Here is a 15,671-nt window from a genome sequence, read left to right as displayed (position 1 = left end):
TGCTGAGAAATCCACACAACTTAATGTTCATCTCAAATCTAGTCATTAGAAATATCTGTATGAGAAGAAGAAGCGATCTGGATTGAGGACCCGGGATCTTTCCCTTTAACTTTCGCCCCTTAGAGTTCTCCAGTTCTGTGAATGGTGTGCACCGTTTTCCGCCCTGTACTCTGTAGGATTTAGTGATGGGGATAATGATGCCAAAGGCTTGACGGGGGGGGGGGGGGGGGGGGGGGGGGGGCGTGGAGAAGGGAGGGAGGGAGGGAGGCGAGAGGGAGGGAGAGAGGAAGGGAGGGAGGTGGAATTTCATTTCTTCCACTAAAGCGTTTGCGGAGACTTCAAGGTATAATCTATCCCAGATCCTTTCCCAGAGAGAAACTTGGCGATCACGTTTTCACATGATGCTCACGCTCAGGGCGCTTCAATTATCCCTCCCCACAAAGATAGGTGGCGCGTGTTTCAGGGTCTCTCCTCTCTCTCCTACAGAAAAGAAAAAGAAAAAAATGTCATTAGAAGAGGCGTAACACGTCAGTCCGTCCCCAGGTTTGTGTTTCCTGGAGTGGCCGAAAGAGATCAGTTCTAACCTGCTCCGCAGGAATAACGGTCCTGCCTCCCGACACTCTTGGCGAGGTTTTGTACAGTTTGCTCCGGGAGCTGTTTCTTCGCTTCCACCTTTTTCTCCCCCACACTTCGCGGCTTCTTCATGCTTTTTCTTCTCACCATTTCTGGCCAAAACTACAAACAAGACTTCGCAGGTAGGTTTTTTTTTCCCCTTTTCTCTCTTTTTATTCTTTTTTTGTATGGTCATCCCCCACCCTCCTTTTATGATTTTTCTCCTTTTAAGTGGGGATGTGAGTCTGAAGTGAGAAGGAGTGTCTGTGGGCAGGAATTTCAGGTGGGTTTAGCTCCTTTATGGCAAGCTTTCCCCAAGAGTGACTTCTTCGATTTCTCTGGCACTCCCGCTCTCTCTCCTTCCTTTTCTCTCCTTTTTCCTCCCCCAAATAATTTGCCCTGTACCTGTCCATTCAGGTAACCAAAGGTGCCTTTTGCTACCCAGCCTAGGAAAAGTTTTATTGAGAACTACATGGTGGAATGAAAACTCTTCAAGGGGAGAGATTCTGCTCTATTTTTGCATCTAGTTCCAGTTCATTGTATTCAGCAATTAAAACTTGGCAAATACCTGTTAATAATTACAAAACTTGATCAATACAAACCTACCAAATTCAGGGGCAAGTCTTTCTCTTAGATATGGCAGTGCATCCTCTCCCACCGGAGGAGGCTGTTTTCTAAGCAGAAAGTTGCCTGTTTTTGTCTGCTTAGCGAGTTTCATTTCTTTATTTTATTCTTTGTGTGTGTATGTATGTGAAGTAACACCTCACTTCTGTGATGATAAATAAAGAAGTGAAAGTCCTCATGGAACTTGAGTCGTTTACCAAAGTGTGTGTATGGGGTGGGGGGGGGGGGGTCACTACAGCTGGGAAGAAAGCTGCTGTCAGGATATCAGAGTTTTAAATTAAGGATAACTTCTGAAATTGTATTTTAAATGGCAAAGTATTATAGACATGGATTTAACAGGAGACACATGCACACACATATCCCATTCCATACTTTGGCACTGGAAAGTCGAGAGAGATAGCTGGAGTTCCCAGGAACAGTGATGAGCCCGGCTAACATGAATGTGTTTATCTGCCACCTACTTATATATTTTACATGCTCCCCCTATAATGATGAAGGCAAGATTACTAACTCCAGAGTTAGAAATAACAGGCAAAGATAAAGTTTACAGCACAAATGCTCTATCTGTCCCTCACACACACACATGCTCATAAAACTAGCAGCTTACTTTATTAAACATGTATTTATATGCAATCGTGTGTAAGTCTCAGCATGAATACAGACAGGCCAGCTGTTTCATCCCAGACACTTGTGTGACCATTTCCTTATTTCAGGATTTTTCCCAACAATTTACAATCAATAGGAGAGCCAAGAAATGACAAAATGTGTCAAACTTAAAAGTCACCCACTATGCCTAGGTTAAATTCAAGGTGCTTTCTAAATCATCCACTTCCCCTTCTCTCTGCCCCCACCCCCACCCCTCTCAGCAAATGTGTGGAAACTGATACTCACTTTCCAGGTTTTCTGCAAAGCTTCGAGCACAGGAGACAATAGGTGCGGGGCGTGGGGACTAAGTGTGTTCGGCAGAGAAAGGGTTAATGGCCCTTGTGTTACAGTTTGCATCTGTTACATCTTTTATAGCCCCTGTTTAAACTAATCCTCGAGGCACAGCATCTTCCCAACCTCCACCGAGTTTCGGGATTCTCCTCCTCTCCTGCCTGCCTCCGAGGTTCCCCTTCTCCAAGTTTTGACAGTTTCAGCTGAAAAAATGCAGCGCCTCTCTCGATTTTTAGGTACAAAAGTTTCGAAGCCAGAAAGGATACGATCATTTAGTAGAGCTTAAAAGTATTGCCGTAGCGGTTGGACTTTCTCTTTCCTTTCTTGAGGGGATTAAAAAAAAAAAAAAAAAATTCTACTGGAACTATTTAAGGGAACCAGTGTAGGGGAGCATGTGTGTGAATGAGGTGGGGGAAAATACTTAAGTAAATATTGTCAAAGTGGCGGGGGGGAGGGGGGGTGGGAAGCGACAGTGTCCAAAGAGGCTTATAATTATACTTCTTATTTCGGCGTGAAACGGGAAATCTTAATTTGGGGGCGGGGGACCGGGGGGAGGCAGAGACAGTGCCTCGATAAACTCCAAAAGGGGAGGGGAGGGGGCGCGGGGCGAGTGGGCTTCCTATAATTACTATTATCAATTTGCCCGAGTGTGCTTCATCCGGGGGCTGTTTCGCGTTGTTTGTTTGTTTGTTTCCTCTGGGGAATGGGGTGGGGGGGGTGAGACAAGATGAGAGAGAAAGAAAGCCTCGCCTCACCCCAAGTTCCCGAGCCGGGCTGAGGACTTTTCCGAGGAAAGGGTCCGCCTAGCCCTGAGTCAAGCAGCCTTACTGTACCGCCGTGTGCATTCCCTCATACGGTCAGGAGTTATGACTCATTTTGAAGATGTAATTCTTGTCTCTCCGATCCCCTCGCGGGTGCAACACACCAAACAGTAACAAACACAAAGCGCCTCGGGGCCAAGGCTGGGGGTAGGGGCGGGCAGGGGGCCGCCGAAGTTTCGCTTTGGCGTTGGGGGGCGCGGATGGGTGCTCGCCGGGGCCCTGGCCCGGCTCCCCTGGGCGGCCCGCGCGCGTTTCAATGGGCGCGGGCGATGCCCACATTGTCGCTGTGTTTGGTTGCTAGATCGAGCCTGCGTGCTGCCGAAGCAGGGCGCCGAGTCCATGCGAACTGCCATCTGATCCGCTCTTATCAATGAAGCAGCCGATCATGGCGGATGGCCCCCGGTGCAAGAGGCGCAAACAAGCCAATCCCAGGAGGAAAAACGGTAAGAAGCGGCCCGAACCAAACTTTTCCGGGCCACTCCGCGGCTCAGAGACCCGGGGAGAAGGAGGGGGAGAGGGAAAGGGAACCGAGGCGGCGGCGGCGGCGGCGGCGGCGCCCAGGGCTCGCGGGCGAGCCTCTCTCCGTGGCCGGCGCCGGAGCCCTGCGCGCGCGGCGGCTGGACCGGGGAGTTGGGGAAGTGCCGGGCAAAGTGAGCGGGGGGCGCCGGGGGGCTCGGAGCGCTGGGGTCCGGCGGGGGCCCCGCGCCCCCCCCCGCCGCCCCCTCGCGCCCCCGCCTCCGCCCTCCCGCTGCCTCCGCCTTTCGCTCCGCTAGCGCCCGGTCCGCCGGGTCCCCGGCCGGGCTGCGGGAGCGTCCGGCAAGGGCAGGGCGGGGGCCCGGGCGCCGGGTCGTGCAGGATCCCGGGGCGGGGGCGGGGGTGGCCGAGGAACTGCGAGGGCGGGAGAGGGGGCCTGGGGCTGTGCCTCCGCGCGGCTTAAAGTTTCTTGCCGGAGTCTCGCGGCCGCCTCCCCGTACGCCAAGTAACGGTCCGCGAGCAACGGGGCCCGGCCGGGCGCGCCCGGACCTCGGGTGGGAGGGACTCGGCCGGCCCTGCGCGGGGTCCGGCGGGGTCCGTGCGGGCTCGGGGGCGGGTGGCTCCTCTCCAGCGAGCTCTGGCCCCACGCCGGGGACTGGAGGGGTCGAAGAGAGCAGGGAGACTTTTCTGGGCAGTTTCTACATGGTCAGGAGGAGCCCGTTATCCAAGCTGAGTCAGGAAGGAGGAAGGAGATGGGGGTGCGAGGGGGACACACAGACCAGAGGTGGGAGACTAAAAGGGTGACTGTTAATAAGGTCTGTCTTGGCGAGAGGCAGAGAAGGGATGAAGTAAAGGAAAGAGAGAGAAACAGAGAGACAGAGATCGACCCCCCTAGGTATTACCCCCGAACAAAATCGTGGGAATAAAAGAGAAAAGTGATTGGCAAGAGCGCAGAAGCCGCCTGGGGGAGGGGAGAGAGCTGGGGACCAGAGAGGGTGCTGGGGGGGAGCTGACAGAGGATACTGAGTTTAAAAAGAAAAACCAACCCCCCAAAACAAACAAGCGAACTAGCGCCAGCTCAGACTGGGAAAGGAAACTTCTCGCTCCCCTCGGTCGCAGCTTGATCACCCGGCACGGGGCCGCGTTGACGCTCCTGAGCTGGACGTGGGGACGCGGCGCCGGCCCGGCCTCCGGCCTCCCGCAAACCCAGCCCGCACCTCGCGGGGACCGCCCGGCCCACTTGGAGCAACTTTCCTCTAGAGAGGACAATTGTGCGCGCCCCCGGCCTGCCCCGGAGCAGCGCGGCGCAGGGAGGGGGCGGCTGGGGGCGCAGTGTGGGGTGCTGGAGAGAGAGAAAACACAAAGACGAGAGAATTTTGATTAGAGACAAATGATGCTTCTCTGTCTCTGTCTCTCTAGGTTGTGGGGTGTGTGTGTGTGTGTGTGTGTGTGTGTGTATCTTTTGCTTGTTGTGGTGGAGGTGTCGAGCCATATGGGGGAGTGATAGAGGAATTTTGGTCAGAAACTGTTCGTTACGTTATCCTGCCTTTTCCCTTTGTGCTGCCTTTGATCTATTTGCTTGGCTTAGTATTACAAAAAAAAAAAAAAAAAGTACAATAATATATTCCGAGCTGCTTCCCCAAGATCCAGTTGAGGCTGCCTCTTTTTAAGTCAGTCTCTCCTCTCTTTCTCCCTCTGTCTCTGTCTCTGTCTCTCTGTCTCTCTCCCTTAATTCAATTTTTTTCTTCATTCTGCAATCTGGCATTATTTAAGGTGGTCCTTACACAGGAGACCTCCCCTTCCCCATCTCTGGGTAATTTAGTAGACACTAAAATTATACCTAATGTCCCCCTCTCCTCTCTTGTGTTTCCTCTGTTCCTTTTATTAAATGTTGGTTATTGATTTTCTAAAATCAATGTCTGTTGTGGGGCTTCCCCCCCCCCTCTTTACAAGTATCTAAAGCACGGTGCTGATCAACTGGATAACAAAAGCTTTGTGTCAAGGAGGATTTTTTTTCTTATGTTAAACAGTCATTTTTTTTTTTTGAGAGAGAGAGAGAGAGAAAAAAAGAGAAAGAGATATAAAGCAAGGTTCCCAGAAGTGTTCTTTTGCAGAAGAGACTATTTAGAATGTTTGTTTCTGCTTTCCTGCCTCCTCCCACCCCCTTCGGGATTTTGCCACTGCTGACCAGCCTGGCCCCGGCAGTGAGGTCAGGCCAGAGCCCAGGTCTGGGGAAAGAGAAGGCTCCAAGCTCCCTGGGAACCCTGAGGGGTGGGGTTGGTGGAGAGGGAGGCCTGCTGGGGGCTTCGCAGGTGAAACAGAGTGCCAGGGAGGTGCTCAGCCATGGACCCCGCAACCATTTCCCCTCCGCCCAGCCACTAACTTGGGAGAAGCCTCAGCACTCCGAAATGGAAAGTTGAATTGCACATTTTTTAAGGCATTTACCTCAGACCTTGCACACTTAACAACAAGCCTGTCCATTGCTTACAGCTTCTCTAACTTTGACTATTACCTGTCTCTTTTTCCAAATAATCTGTGAAAAACATGCTGTGAATTGGTTACTTGTCAGTGTTTCTCTTCAGGTTTAATCTGACTGAGCAATGCCCTGGTTTTGAGAAGCAGGTAGAAGAGTTTTCTTCCCCCTTTTTCATTTTCTTTCTCATCAAGCACATATCCAATGCCTTTCCCTTTGGGGATTGCCAGGATTTATCTGAACTGAGTGGATTTTTCTTCTTTCCTGGATTCATGGAAAAGATGTCACTTTTGAGCTTGTGTCTTTGCTGATAACACTAAATATGATGATGCTTATCAAAATCATATAGAAATTCCTGGAAAGGAATAATGGCAATACTAATCACAGAAGTAAGAAGCTTCAAGAAAAAGAAAAAGAAAAATGGTCATCCAGGAAACTAGAATGGCACTTTATATAATTTTAATGAAGTCAACAATGTATATATAGAGAAAGGCGACAAGAAGAAAAAATATGTAAAGCAGTTGTGTCTGTGTGTGTGTGTGTGTGTGTGTGTTTGAAAGGCTGGTCAAGAATGTGGGTTAGAAGACGATGCTGTATACAATTATTAAAAAGCGAAGGAGAAGGAGGCAGTTTGAGGGAAATAAATGTGCAAAGAGAGAAACAAGAATCTAAAACCCAGCCTTCAAGATTCTCAGACCAGCAAGATGCTTGGCAAAGACAGTGCCAGGGCCAAGTTAATCCATAGCTGACAGTCCCCTTTCCCCCACATGGAAAGGATGAGATCTCTTCCCAGAAAGTAAGATGTGCAGGAGGAAAGGGGGAGAGGGGTGAGGGGGAAGGAGGCAAAAAGCAAGTTGCCGGCAGACAAGAATGTGTGTCGGTTTCAAGAAAGTTCAGTCAGATGATCTTCAGTCGCCTGACTCACTTTGTAACACTTTCACTGAAGCTGGAGAGAGGGGAGAAACCCAGCCCCCCCTTTTCCATTCCCCTGATTATACCCCACTATCTCCACACAGCCTTGGAGTCAGAAATGAGCACTTGGAGAGGGGAGATGCCCGGCTGTTGCCTGCCACTGGCGGGCCGGGTTGTAACTTGCAAAGTTTGTTGCTTTAGCCCCTTGATTCGGGCTCGGCTCCTGGGGATGCTCCTGCTTCCCTCCGGCATCCTGTGGAGTCTGGGAAGATGGGCCAGCCTCCCCAGCCCATTGCCTTCCAGCATCAGCCTCTGAAAAATCGCACACATACGTGCAGGTTGTAACCAAAATCAAACCCGGAAACTGCTTGTTTCAGAAAAGGGAATGAAGTTGTCTTTTAGATGAAAACTGAATTCGGAGTGGAGGGGAAAGGGAAATGGAAGAAAGACAGAAAAGTTAAATTTGATTTTTCTACAAACTTTCAGCTAAAGGGTTGGGGATTGTGTGGGGGGAGTGGGGAAGATTTTTACAAATGCCTTTGGTCTCTGATTTCCAGTGGTAAAAGAAAAGGGATAAAGTTGGATGTGTTCAGGGCTCTGGACCCTAGGGGAGAAACAAGCAGATGAGCAGACATGATTATCCTTTTTTAAGATAAGCCCTCTCTCCTTACCACTTCCTTAAAGGGAGTGGAGGCGCTGGTGGTGATGCTTAGAGGACGGAGAAGTTGCTTCCGTTTCAGAGATGCTTACATAAAAAGGACAAGAAATGCATTCTGCCCCTTCTTCAGGATGTGGCTCCTGACTCTCCTCTCCGAGAGGTGAAGTTGGCATGGGGCAGCCCGGAGTCAGAGCCCCTTAGTACACACTGAGGCAGGGAAGTTTCCTTCGGATTACAGTCGCTTCAGACTTCGTTATCTTTGCAAGTGGAGAAATCTTTCGCAAGTAGCTTTCTTCATAAAGTTGATGAGTTTATAGGGAGCCTGTTTTGCTGATTCTCAAAGCACTCAGAGGCAGCTTGTGTGGCAGGTACCAGTTCTGAGGGCGCTCCAAAGATATCCATCTCCATCCTTTTCTCTCTGTGGAGAGCTTCTGCAAGTTTCGTCACGCTGCACACACACAAGACTGGGGGCTGTGTATCTAGACTGGTCTATTTGTTTTATTTCGGTTTGGAAGCACTAAGTCAGTTGGGGTGGAACATGCCTTCCTTCGTAGCAGAGCCACTAGTCTGCTGGCACCCATAATGTGATGCTCCACCAGGGGTAAGGGTGGGCTAAGGATTTTAAACTTTACATTGTTACTCTGTTGCCAAATAAAAATAAATTCACGTCTTTAAGCATTTATTTCCAAATACGAATAAAGCCAAGATTAAAGTTCCCTGCTAAACTGCTATGTCATATGTATCCGATGCTTCCTTTCTTGCTTGCTTAATTTGCTCAAAGTAAAGAAAATTCCAAGAGGTTATCAAACACCCTAATGCCGTATTAAGAATATTTCCTTGGAGAAATGTATGTCTACCCAGAAGGTAGGAAAGGGCGGTGTTGTTAGCTCTCTAGCAGTGCCGCGTTTCTTCTAAGATGTGGGAGATTCTTTTCCTTACAACAGTTTTTGTCATCTGCATTCTTCCAAGGCTTTTAAGGTGCATTTTCTTCTGTGTGAAAGGGAACTCTTTGTCCTTTTCCTCTCCAGCACCGTGGCTTCCCAAGGTAGACACTATTTTGTGCCTGTCACAGAGAGAGGGAGTGCAGGTTTGCAATGCTCACAGACAATTGATTGTCTGCCCTAATGTGTTTCATTTACATGTTTATAACGTCAATGGTGCTGGGGTGTCCACTGTACCATTCATTCCCGCATTCCCACAAGGGGGCAATTGTCTGAATGGCCAAGTCAGACACCTTTTTGATTGCTCTTTGGTTGTCTTTTTAGAGCAAAGAGATAAAGGAGGAAAATCTGTGATGCAGAAACACTAGTTGAAAATATACAGAATTAAATGTCACCACAAAAGCAGATGTTAACATAAGCCCAAATATGCTTTTTAGCCAAGATGTGAAGGTTGAAAAAAATAATGCAGAGAAGAGGGAAGGATGATTTAAAACCAATAAATATAGCCCTATCCCCCCCCCCATTTCTTTTCTTTCTTTAGCAATCAGAAGATGAAATGTGATTTTCCTTTTCATTTTTAAGCCTTGAAACATCTAGGCACCTCCCTATTATTTGTATGTTTGCTGTGATTTGTGAATTTTGTATATACTTACATAGCTCTGTTTATACCAACAGCATCAGCTTACCACTTGGAAAATCTATTGAATGACTATTTGGGCTGTGGGGAGTGTAAACTTTTAAAAAGTAAGATCCAAGTATTTCTTCATGCAGCATTTTTTAAAAGGAAAGCAATAATAATCAGCAGACTCTATGGAAGTCTTTGCCTTAATAGCTATGTGCCAAATACTTTTATCTGGGTGACAGTCCTGTCAGAGTGAAAACTCTCAGGAAAAGTGTAACTAGTAGTTACAAAGTAAATAAAGAATTTCGTTTTAAGGTGTTCTGTACTGTTTTTATACTATGTGTGTGTGCGCGTGTGCGCACGCGTGTGTGTGTTGTCTTGTGTTTCCTCTGAGAAAAGTGAGAGGAAAAGCCATCCATGTGTGTGCTTTTGGCTTTTCTCTTCATTCAGTTCTCCCCTACATATTATGCATATATGTATCACACATGAATACATCTGCTTAAAAAAGAAAGATTTCACAGTTCAGATGGTGCCTTGCTGGTTCACTAAGGTAATACAGTTATTAGAAGTTGGTCTAATTTCGCGTGTGGTCCATAAGGAGAGAAAATACTAACTCTTGTGTCATCTGGTAGGAGATAAATAGGGTGGGGAAACTTTTATAATTTTGTAGTGAATTAGGGAGAAAAAATTGCCAGTCTGTGAAACGATTTTTGCCTCTCCGGGAAGACACGCACAGTAGCTGCACCGTTAGCTGAACCCCTGACACGGCGGTCTTTTGAATGCCTTAGGTATGATTTCACTTTCGCTCACATCAATGCTGACCTGAATGCCTTTCATATCTGATCCGCTGTGTCTCTCCCAGTAAACATCCCCTGAGGGGAGAACAAAGAAAGGAGCTCTTCTTCTTCTTAATCACAATTCAGCCCTTTCACCGCCGGCAGGCTCCATTTGCATTCTGCCACAGAAAGCCAAGATGAAAAGAAAGAGAGAGAGAGAGAGAGAGGAGAGAGGAGAGAGAAGAGGAGAGAGGCAGAGGGTAGTAGCTGAGTAAAATAACTTAGGTGTTTGTGGCTGTTTGTTGGGCTTTCCCTAGTTACCAGCCTTATATAGTTGATGCTTGACCAGGCCCTGTCCCTCCTGACAGGCATATAGTGTTACAAGATGGCATGTCTGTACTATTCATGGCCACCCGCTCAACACTTGAGGTAAAAAGTGTCAGAGAGGGATCAAATTTTCCCTCAGAAGCCTGTTAGACTTGGGGTCAGGTGTGTGGACTTCCCACTCTCAAGTGCTGCCTACTATTTGGCTTTACTTATTGTTTATCATCAGACCAGGGAGGTGAGGGCACTTGGAGGGGGGGGATAGAGGGGGGGCAGTTGCCGCAGCTGGAGACTGCTCTGGAGGAGAGAAAGGATAAAGTCTCCCAAGGCCCCGCTCTGGTTTCAGTGATGGGTGTCTGGCCCAGAGAAAAAGGGAGAAGTGCTTACACCCAGCCTGAACACACTGATAAATCTTCAGGAAAACTGGAAAAGACTTTCCCATTTTTTCCCCTGACTTTTTATGATAATTCATATTTTCAAATGAAAGGGGAAAAAAGCCAAGAAAGAAACTCTCAAATGAGCCAAAAAGGAAAAAAAAAAATTCTCTGAAAAGAATTTTAGGGGGAAAAGTTGTTCTATTTTAAAAAGCTTTGAGGGCTGTAAAGTGCCACGTTTTTCACACCTTCTCCATACTTTTTTTTCAGATTTTTTTAGTATGTTTAACATTTGTGAGATGACAGCCTTTTTGTATCTCAAACTGGATGCTTCGAGATTTGTAGGGAGGGGTTGGTGGTATTCATGTTCTCCTCAGAGAGAAAGTTTATGCCTCAAGGGCTCCTTCTTACTGGGAACTGTTTAAACCCTCGCAGGCGGACCTGTCAGGTTTTACTGTGTTATTTGCCTCCATTTTCAACATGCAAAAGTAACATGCAGTTAATGGTATCGGAATGAGACCACAGCAAGAGCAGAAACCTCTCGTGACAACTTTTCAGCTACATTATCTTGCTCCTAAACTGTCTTGTCTTTTTTTTTTCCTTTCTGAAACCACTTTTAGATACCAACAGTTTTTCAACATTAGATTAAGCCCATAATGCGCGTGCGCACACACACACACAAGTTTAGAAGTGCAATTGCTTCAAACAGCAGAATGAATACTTGGAAATGGGGGCTTTTCTGATAGCCATTGTGCGGATTTCACTTATAAGAGTAAAACTAGCGGAGATATTAGAAGTTGTACACGAGCATGTGACACAGATTCTTGATTTTTTTTTTCTTTTTCCCAGAAGATTTACAGAATTTACAAAAAGAGATTATCCCTACACCTTCCACCCCTCCTATCCACCCCCATGACCCAAGCAATGAAGGATTTAGGCAGATTTACTTCAGTAAACACCTTTGGACACTTGGGGAGAAAGTGGGAGTCTGTTTGCAAAAGGAGGCTTTTGTTAAGTGAGGTACCGGGATAATGCTTTACCAGGCAGCTGTGATATTAACCTACCCAGCAATGCGGGAACACTCTTTAACTCTTTGAATGCCTGGCCCTTTGCACTCAGCAGATAAAATCCTGGCTCTCCAAAGACCCCCAGAATTCTGGTTCTAGCTAGCAGTTTATTATTCAGACAAGTCTTATAGACATGAAAACTGTTCAAGCTTTTAAAACAATGTGGTTTAATTAGATGAGGTGGACTTACATTGCTCATAAGCCCTCCAAATGGTGGTTTATAATTGGCAAGAAGAAAAAAAAAAAGGAATCAAGGCAGCACATTAAAAATTCCAGGAAATATCTTTAGAAAAGCTATTTTCATTTCCAGCTTTTAAAATATTAGACCATGGTAGCTAGAGGGAATAAAGCAGCTGGGGCCTCTCTCCTTACTATAAAAGACACCAGGAGTTTGTGATGAAGAAAGGGGCTTCAGCTCAAAAAGCTATAAGAGGTCAGTTGGGACAGTGACATTATCACAGCCCCCGCATCTTTTCAAGGGGGAAGTGTTGCCTATCTTTCGGAGCTTGGAAGGTCATGTGAACCTCAGAGTCAGGGCCTCAGGCCCACTGTTACCAACTTAAGACTTGCCAAAGCAAGCAGGGAGACATTTATAAGAGGAAGGAGTTAATGGTTATTTTTTGCCGGGCACAAGAATAACTTTACAGGTGTTGCATTCGGGCTTAAATAAGATTGCCTTATTTAGTTTTGAAAAAGAGTGTAGGTGTCAACGTTCAAGCAGCCACAAATGTGTGAGAAAGTAAAGGGTATGAGACATGACAGGATTAAAGGTGTTTGCTATGTTGTTACACCGTGTGTCAGGCTGCAAGCTCCCTTTGTCACAGCCTCCTGGTGATTTGACAGCGCAGATCTACTTCCCTTCTAGGTGAGACAGCATTTTTTAACTGGAGTTATAAATACGGTACACCCTTCGAGTTGCACCCTGCCTCCCAGCTCCACGAATCCTATTTGAAAGCATCTTGCCCTGAGACACAATGAACAAATGCTGTATACAGGGGGCTGTGTGCTCGGGGGCCTGGGTATCGCCAGTATCACAGTAGCTGGCATTGACTGTTGTTTGGCAAGAAGGTCCTCTGCCAAATCATCCAATAATTAAGTTTTATGTTATTTGTATGAACGACCAAGCATGCAGTATTCCTTTTCAAATCAAAGGGAGGCTTAAAATTACTTTTTGAACACTTTCAGACCATGGTCAGGTCACAGTTTGGGGGCTGAATTAAAATGATCTCATTCATGATCTAATTGAGGTTGGCAAAACCTTAACAGTAGCAGGAGTACATAAATATAAATCAAAGACCAAAATTTAGCAAATCATATCATTTGCTAGAAATCTGCTCATGAATTATTCTCCGATTGCCAACCCAGAAGTTAAACTTTGTCTCCCCTCAGCAACAGTAACTGTGCATATTTTTTCAGGCTCCTGACAGGAAAGTTAGAGGAGCTGAAAAGAGAAGGAAGATGATCAATGTTTCATCAGATATTCTGTGTTTGTGACCCAGGAACATATGATAGCTAATAAAGCCAAGTACATTACAGTGGGTGCTGCAGTCTGGGTTAGAAATTAATAACGGGCTTCCGAAAACCAGACTTTGGAAGAGCAAGCAGTGGGGACACGTAAGGGATGTAAGGGAAGCAAACATTTCGAGAAGGATCTGATTGAACTTTGCTTTCATTTTTCAATTGAGGAATGTAATCGTCATAATGATTTATGATTTTTTTTTTTACAAACTTAGGTCTATTAGTAAGCTAGTTGAGGGGATGAGATCTGAAGTAAGTGGGAGAATTAAAAGGCAATATTGAAATGTTAGTATACATATTTAAGTTACCTTTCCTTTTTTAAAAAAGATTACTATAAAAATTAGGACTCCAGATAGTTTTTCCTATAATCTATGGGATTAAACATCATGTTCTATTGTATCTAATCTGTTTTTAGTTATTCTTCATTTTTCTGGGTTGCCGTGTGTTATTTCAACTTGAACCCACACATACTCTGCTTTAAACTGGAGGAGACCTAATTCTGAACTCGACTGTTTCGAAGTTAAGGTTTTAAATCCCACTTAAGTGAAGATACTCTTTCAAGCAAATGACAAACGCAGACCTGGTCAGTTTAGCTAACTTTATCATAAGAGCAAATATATGAAGGTGTGTTTTTAAGTCACAACAATACGGTGGAAACATTTTTAAATAATCTCAGGTGATAGAGGTAAATGACTACATTCTTCTGGCAACAGGTCATTGTCACTAATGACTTCGCATGACAAAAAGTCAAAACATATTCTACATTTAAAAAATGTAATGGATTCCTTTTCACTAGTTAGGTTGTTAATATGACAATATAGTGATTTTTGTTCTTTGTTTTATTTCATATTTCTTTTTATAATCAACAATAGGAAAGAAACGTACTCCTGACAAGGTGATAGACAATCCCCCCTAAAAATAAGCAATCAATAATAGGTCAACAGAGGAAGATAGCATTCTATTTAAGATCTGAGATTTTTTTCTCTGTCCTGAACAGATGAGTAAATTTCAAGGAATTCAGTGCCCAAGTGATCTGTAATGTAATATATAGACTTCACTGTTTCTTAGTTTAAATTGTATTTATATTGTCTTGTATATCTGAGTAACTGTAATCAAAGAAACTTTGCAATTTGCCTATTCTTGGAAGTACCTAAGTTTCTATTTTAGACACAAAGCACATCAATGGAAGTGTTTCACATCATGAGATTTCTCAGTTTTAAGAGGTGAGGTTTATATATAAAGAACTCAGTAAGCTGTGTTTTCATAATAAATAGATCCATTAAAAGGGAAAAATCTCTAAGCAAAATGGTTGTCCTCTAAAGATTTCCCATCACCTTTGCTCTGCTAATGGGAATTTGAAAACTAAATACAGCCCATATGCACATATTCCACGTGCCCACATACACAAATACACCCTAGAACCCCAACTCTGAGATTTTCCTCTCTGACTTTCACTACAATCATACAGCTCGTGAATGAAATATATTCAAATGAAAATAGTAGAGGTGAAGAATTAATGTAGACCCCTGTTTAGTAGGATTTATTGTAAGAAAAAAAAAGTGTTCCCTGTGCCACATGATTCTTACAAAAGTTACTTGCATCTATTAATCTCAACTTTAAGTGTGTTATTTAGGATAAATTACAAGCTTTGTGCTTTTAAACTGTTCGCCCTTCTCCCCTGCCCCCCCCGCCGTATTCCTTCAATATTACCAGCCTTAACGTGGATTATGCTAACTTGATTGCAAATTATTATGGTTTTTAAAATAGCATTCAGGAGTCCTGGATAGAGATGATTTTAAAGTAGTGTTTATAATATTTAAAAGGGAAGAAAAAGGGAGGGGATTAAACTATACTGAACACTTAGAAATGTGTGGAGTTTTATACTTGTGCAGATAAAGTGTGAGGTATCCTTACCCTGTGAAACCAAGACCACAAATGATATGTGTCAGTAGGTTCTTTGATAGGGCTTCTGGCCACAGTGTTTTTGTGCTGTCAAACTGCTATGTTGAACAAACACCTCCTCTGGGACAAAGTGATAAATGCAGAGACAGGCTGGCTTCAACCAGTCTCAGCAACCTCCTCAACCACACCCCCCCACTCCCAGGCCCACCTCTCCCTCCCACAATCCAGCCACCTCCCCACTTTTGCTTTGCCCCTTTACCTGAAATTGACATTTATAGAGAGATGCCCAGGGCTTTCCAAGGTGTCAGTGGTGAGTAATTATTGATATTTCCCAAATCTTTGAATCAATACTATGAAACTACAGGCAAAGTCTTTTTCTGGCAGGCTTTATCTAGTCTTTTTTAAGTGGAACTGGACTGAGCTTCTAAACTTTTGCCAACTTGAACTTTTTCCACCTTTGCCTAATCATTTGAAAACCACTTGCTTTCCTCTTGTCTTTCCCCCAGTCACTGGAGTTTTATTTTTTTAATGTTCAAGCAATTACGTTGTGCAACACAAAACAAAATTTTGCCTTAAAAAATCCAAACACTATTACCTCCTACTTTTCACTTTCCAACGTTCTTTTAGGGCTAACACT

General features: G+C 45.2%; 1 protein-coding gene and 1 long non-coding RNA gene across 5 annotated transcripts in view; one reads left to right on the top strand and one right to left on the bottom strand.

The window, feature by feature from the left end:
- Positions 1 to 345: 345 nt before the first annotated feature.
- LOC135363875 (uncharacterized) lies at positions 346 to 2,267 on the bottom strand. The gene is made up of 3 exons (XR_010410146.1): positions 2,128 to 2,267; positions 585 to 735; positions 346 to 480 (listed from the first exon to the last, which is right to left on the bottom strand). It is a non-coding gene; the product is annotated as an uncharacterized LOC135363875 (long non-coding RNA).
- A 668-nt stretch (positions 2,268 to 2,935) lies between these two features.
- The window catches only part of ZEB2 (zinc finger E-box binding homeobox 2), a 126,819-nt gene continuing 114,083 nt past the window's right edge, over positions 2,936 to 15,671 (top strand). The window contains exons 1-2 of one of the 4 annotated variants that reach the window (XM_045868920.3): positions 2,936 to 3,028; positions 3,295 to 3,436. In XM_045868920.3, the coding sequence (XP_045724876.1) occupies positions 3,364 to 3,436 (73 nt within the window). In that variant the 5' untranslated portion in view covers positions 2,936 to 3,028; positions 3,295 to 3,363. The other 3 variants (XM_045868921.3, XM_064586478.1, XM_064586477.1) reach the window with 3 other exon arrangements.

This window comes from Mirounga angustirostris, unplaced genomic scaffold (genome assembly GCF_029215605.1).
Source record: "Mirounga angustirostris isolate CCGP_5_RB_7025 unplaced genomic scaffold, mMirAng1.0.hap1 SCAF_3, whole genome shotgun sequence".
Classification (NCBI taxonomy): Eukaryota; Metazoa; Chordata; class Mammalia; order Carnivora; family Phocidae; genus Mirounga; species Mirounga angustirostris.
Note: the sequence above shows the minus strand (reverse complement) of the source record. Positions and strands in the feature narration are given on the sequence as shown.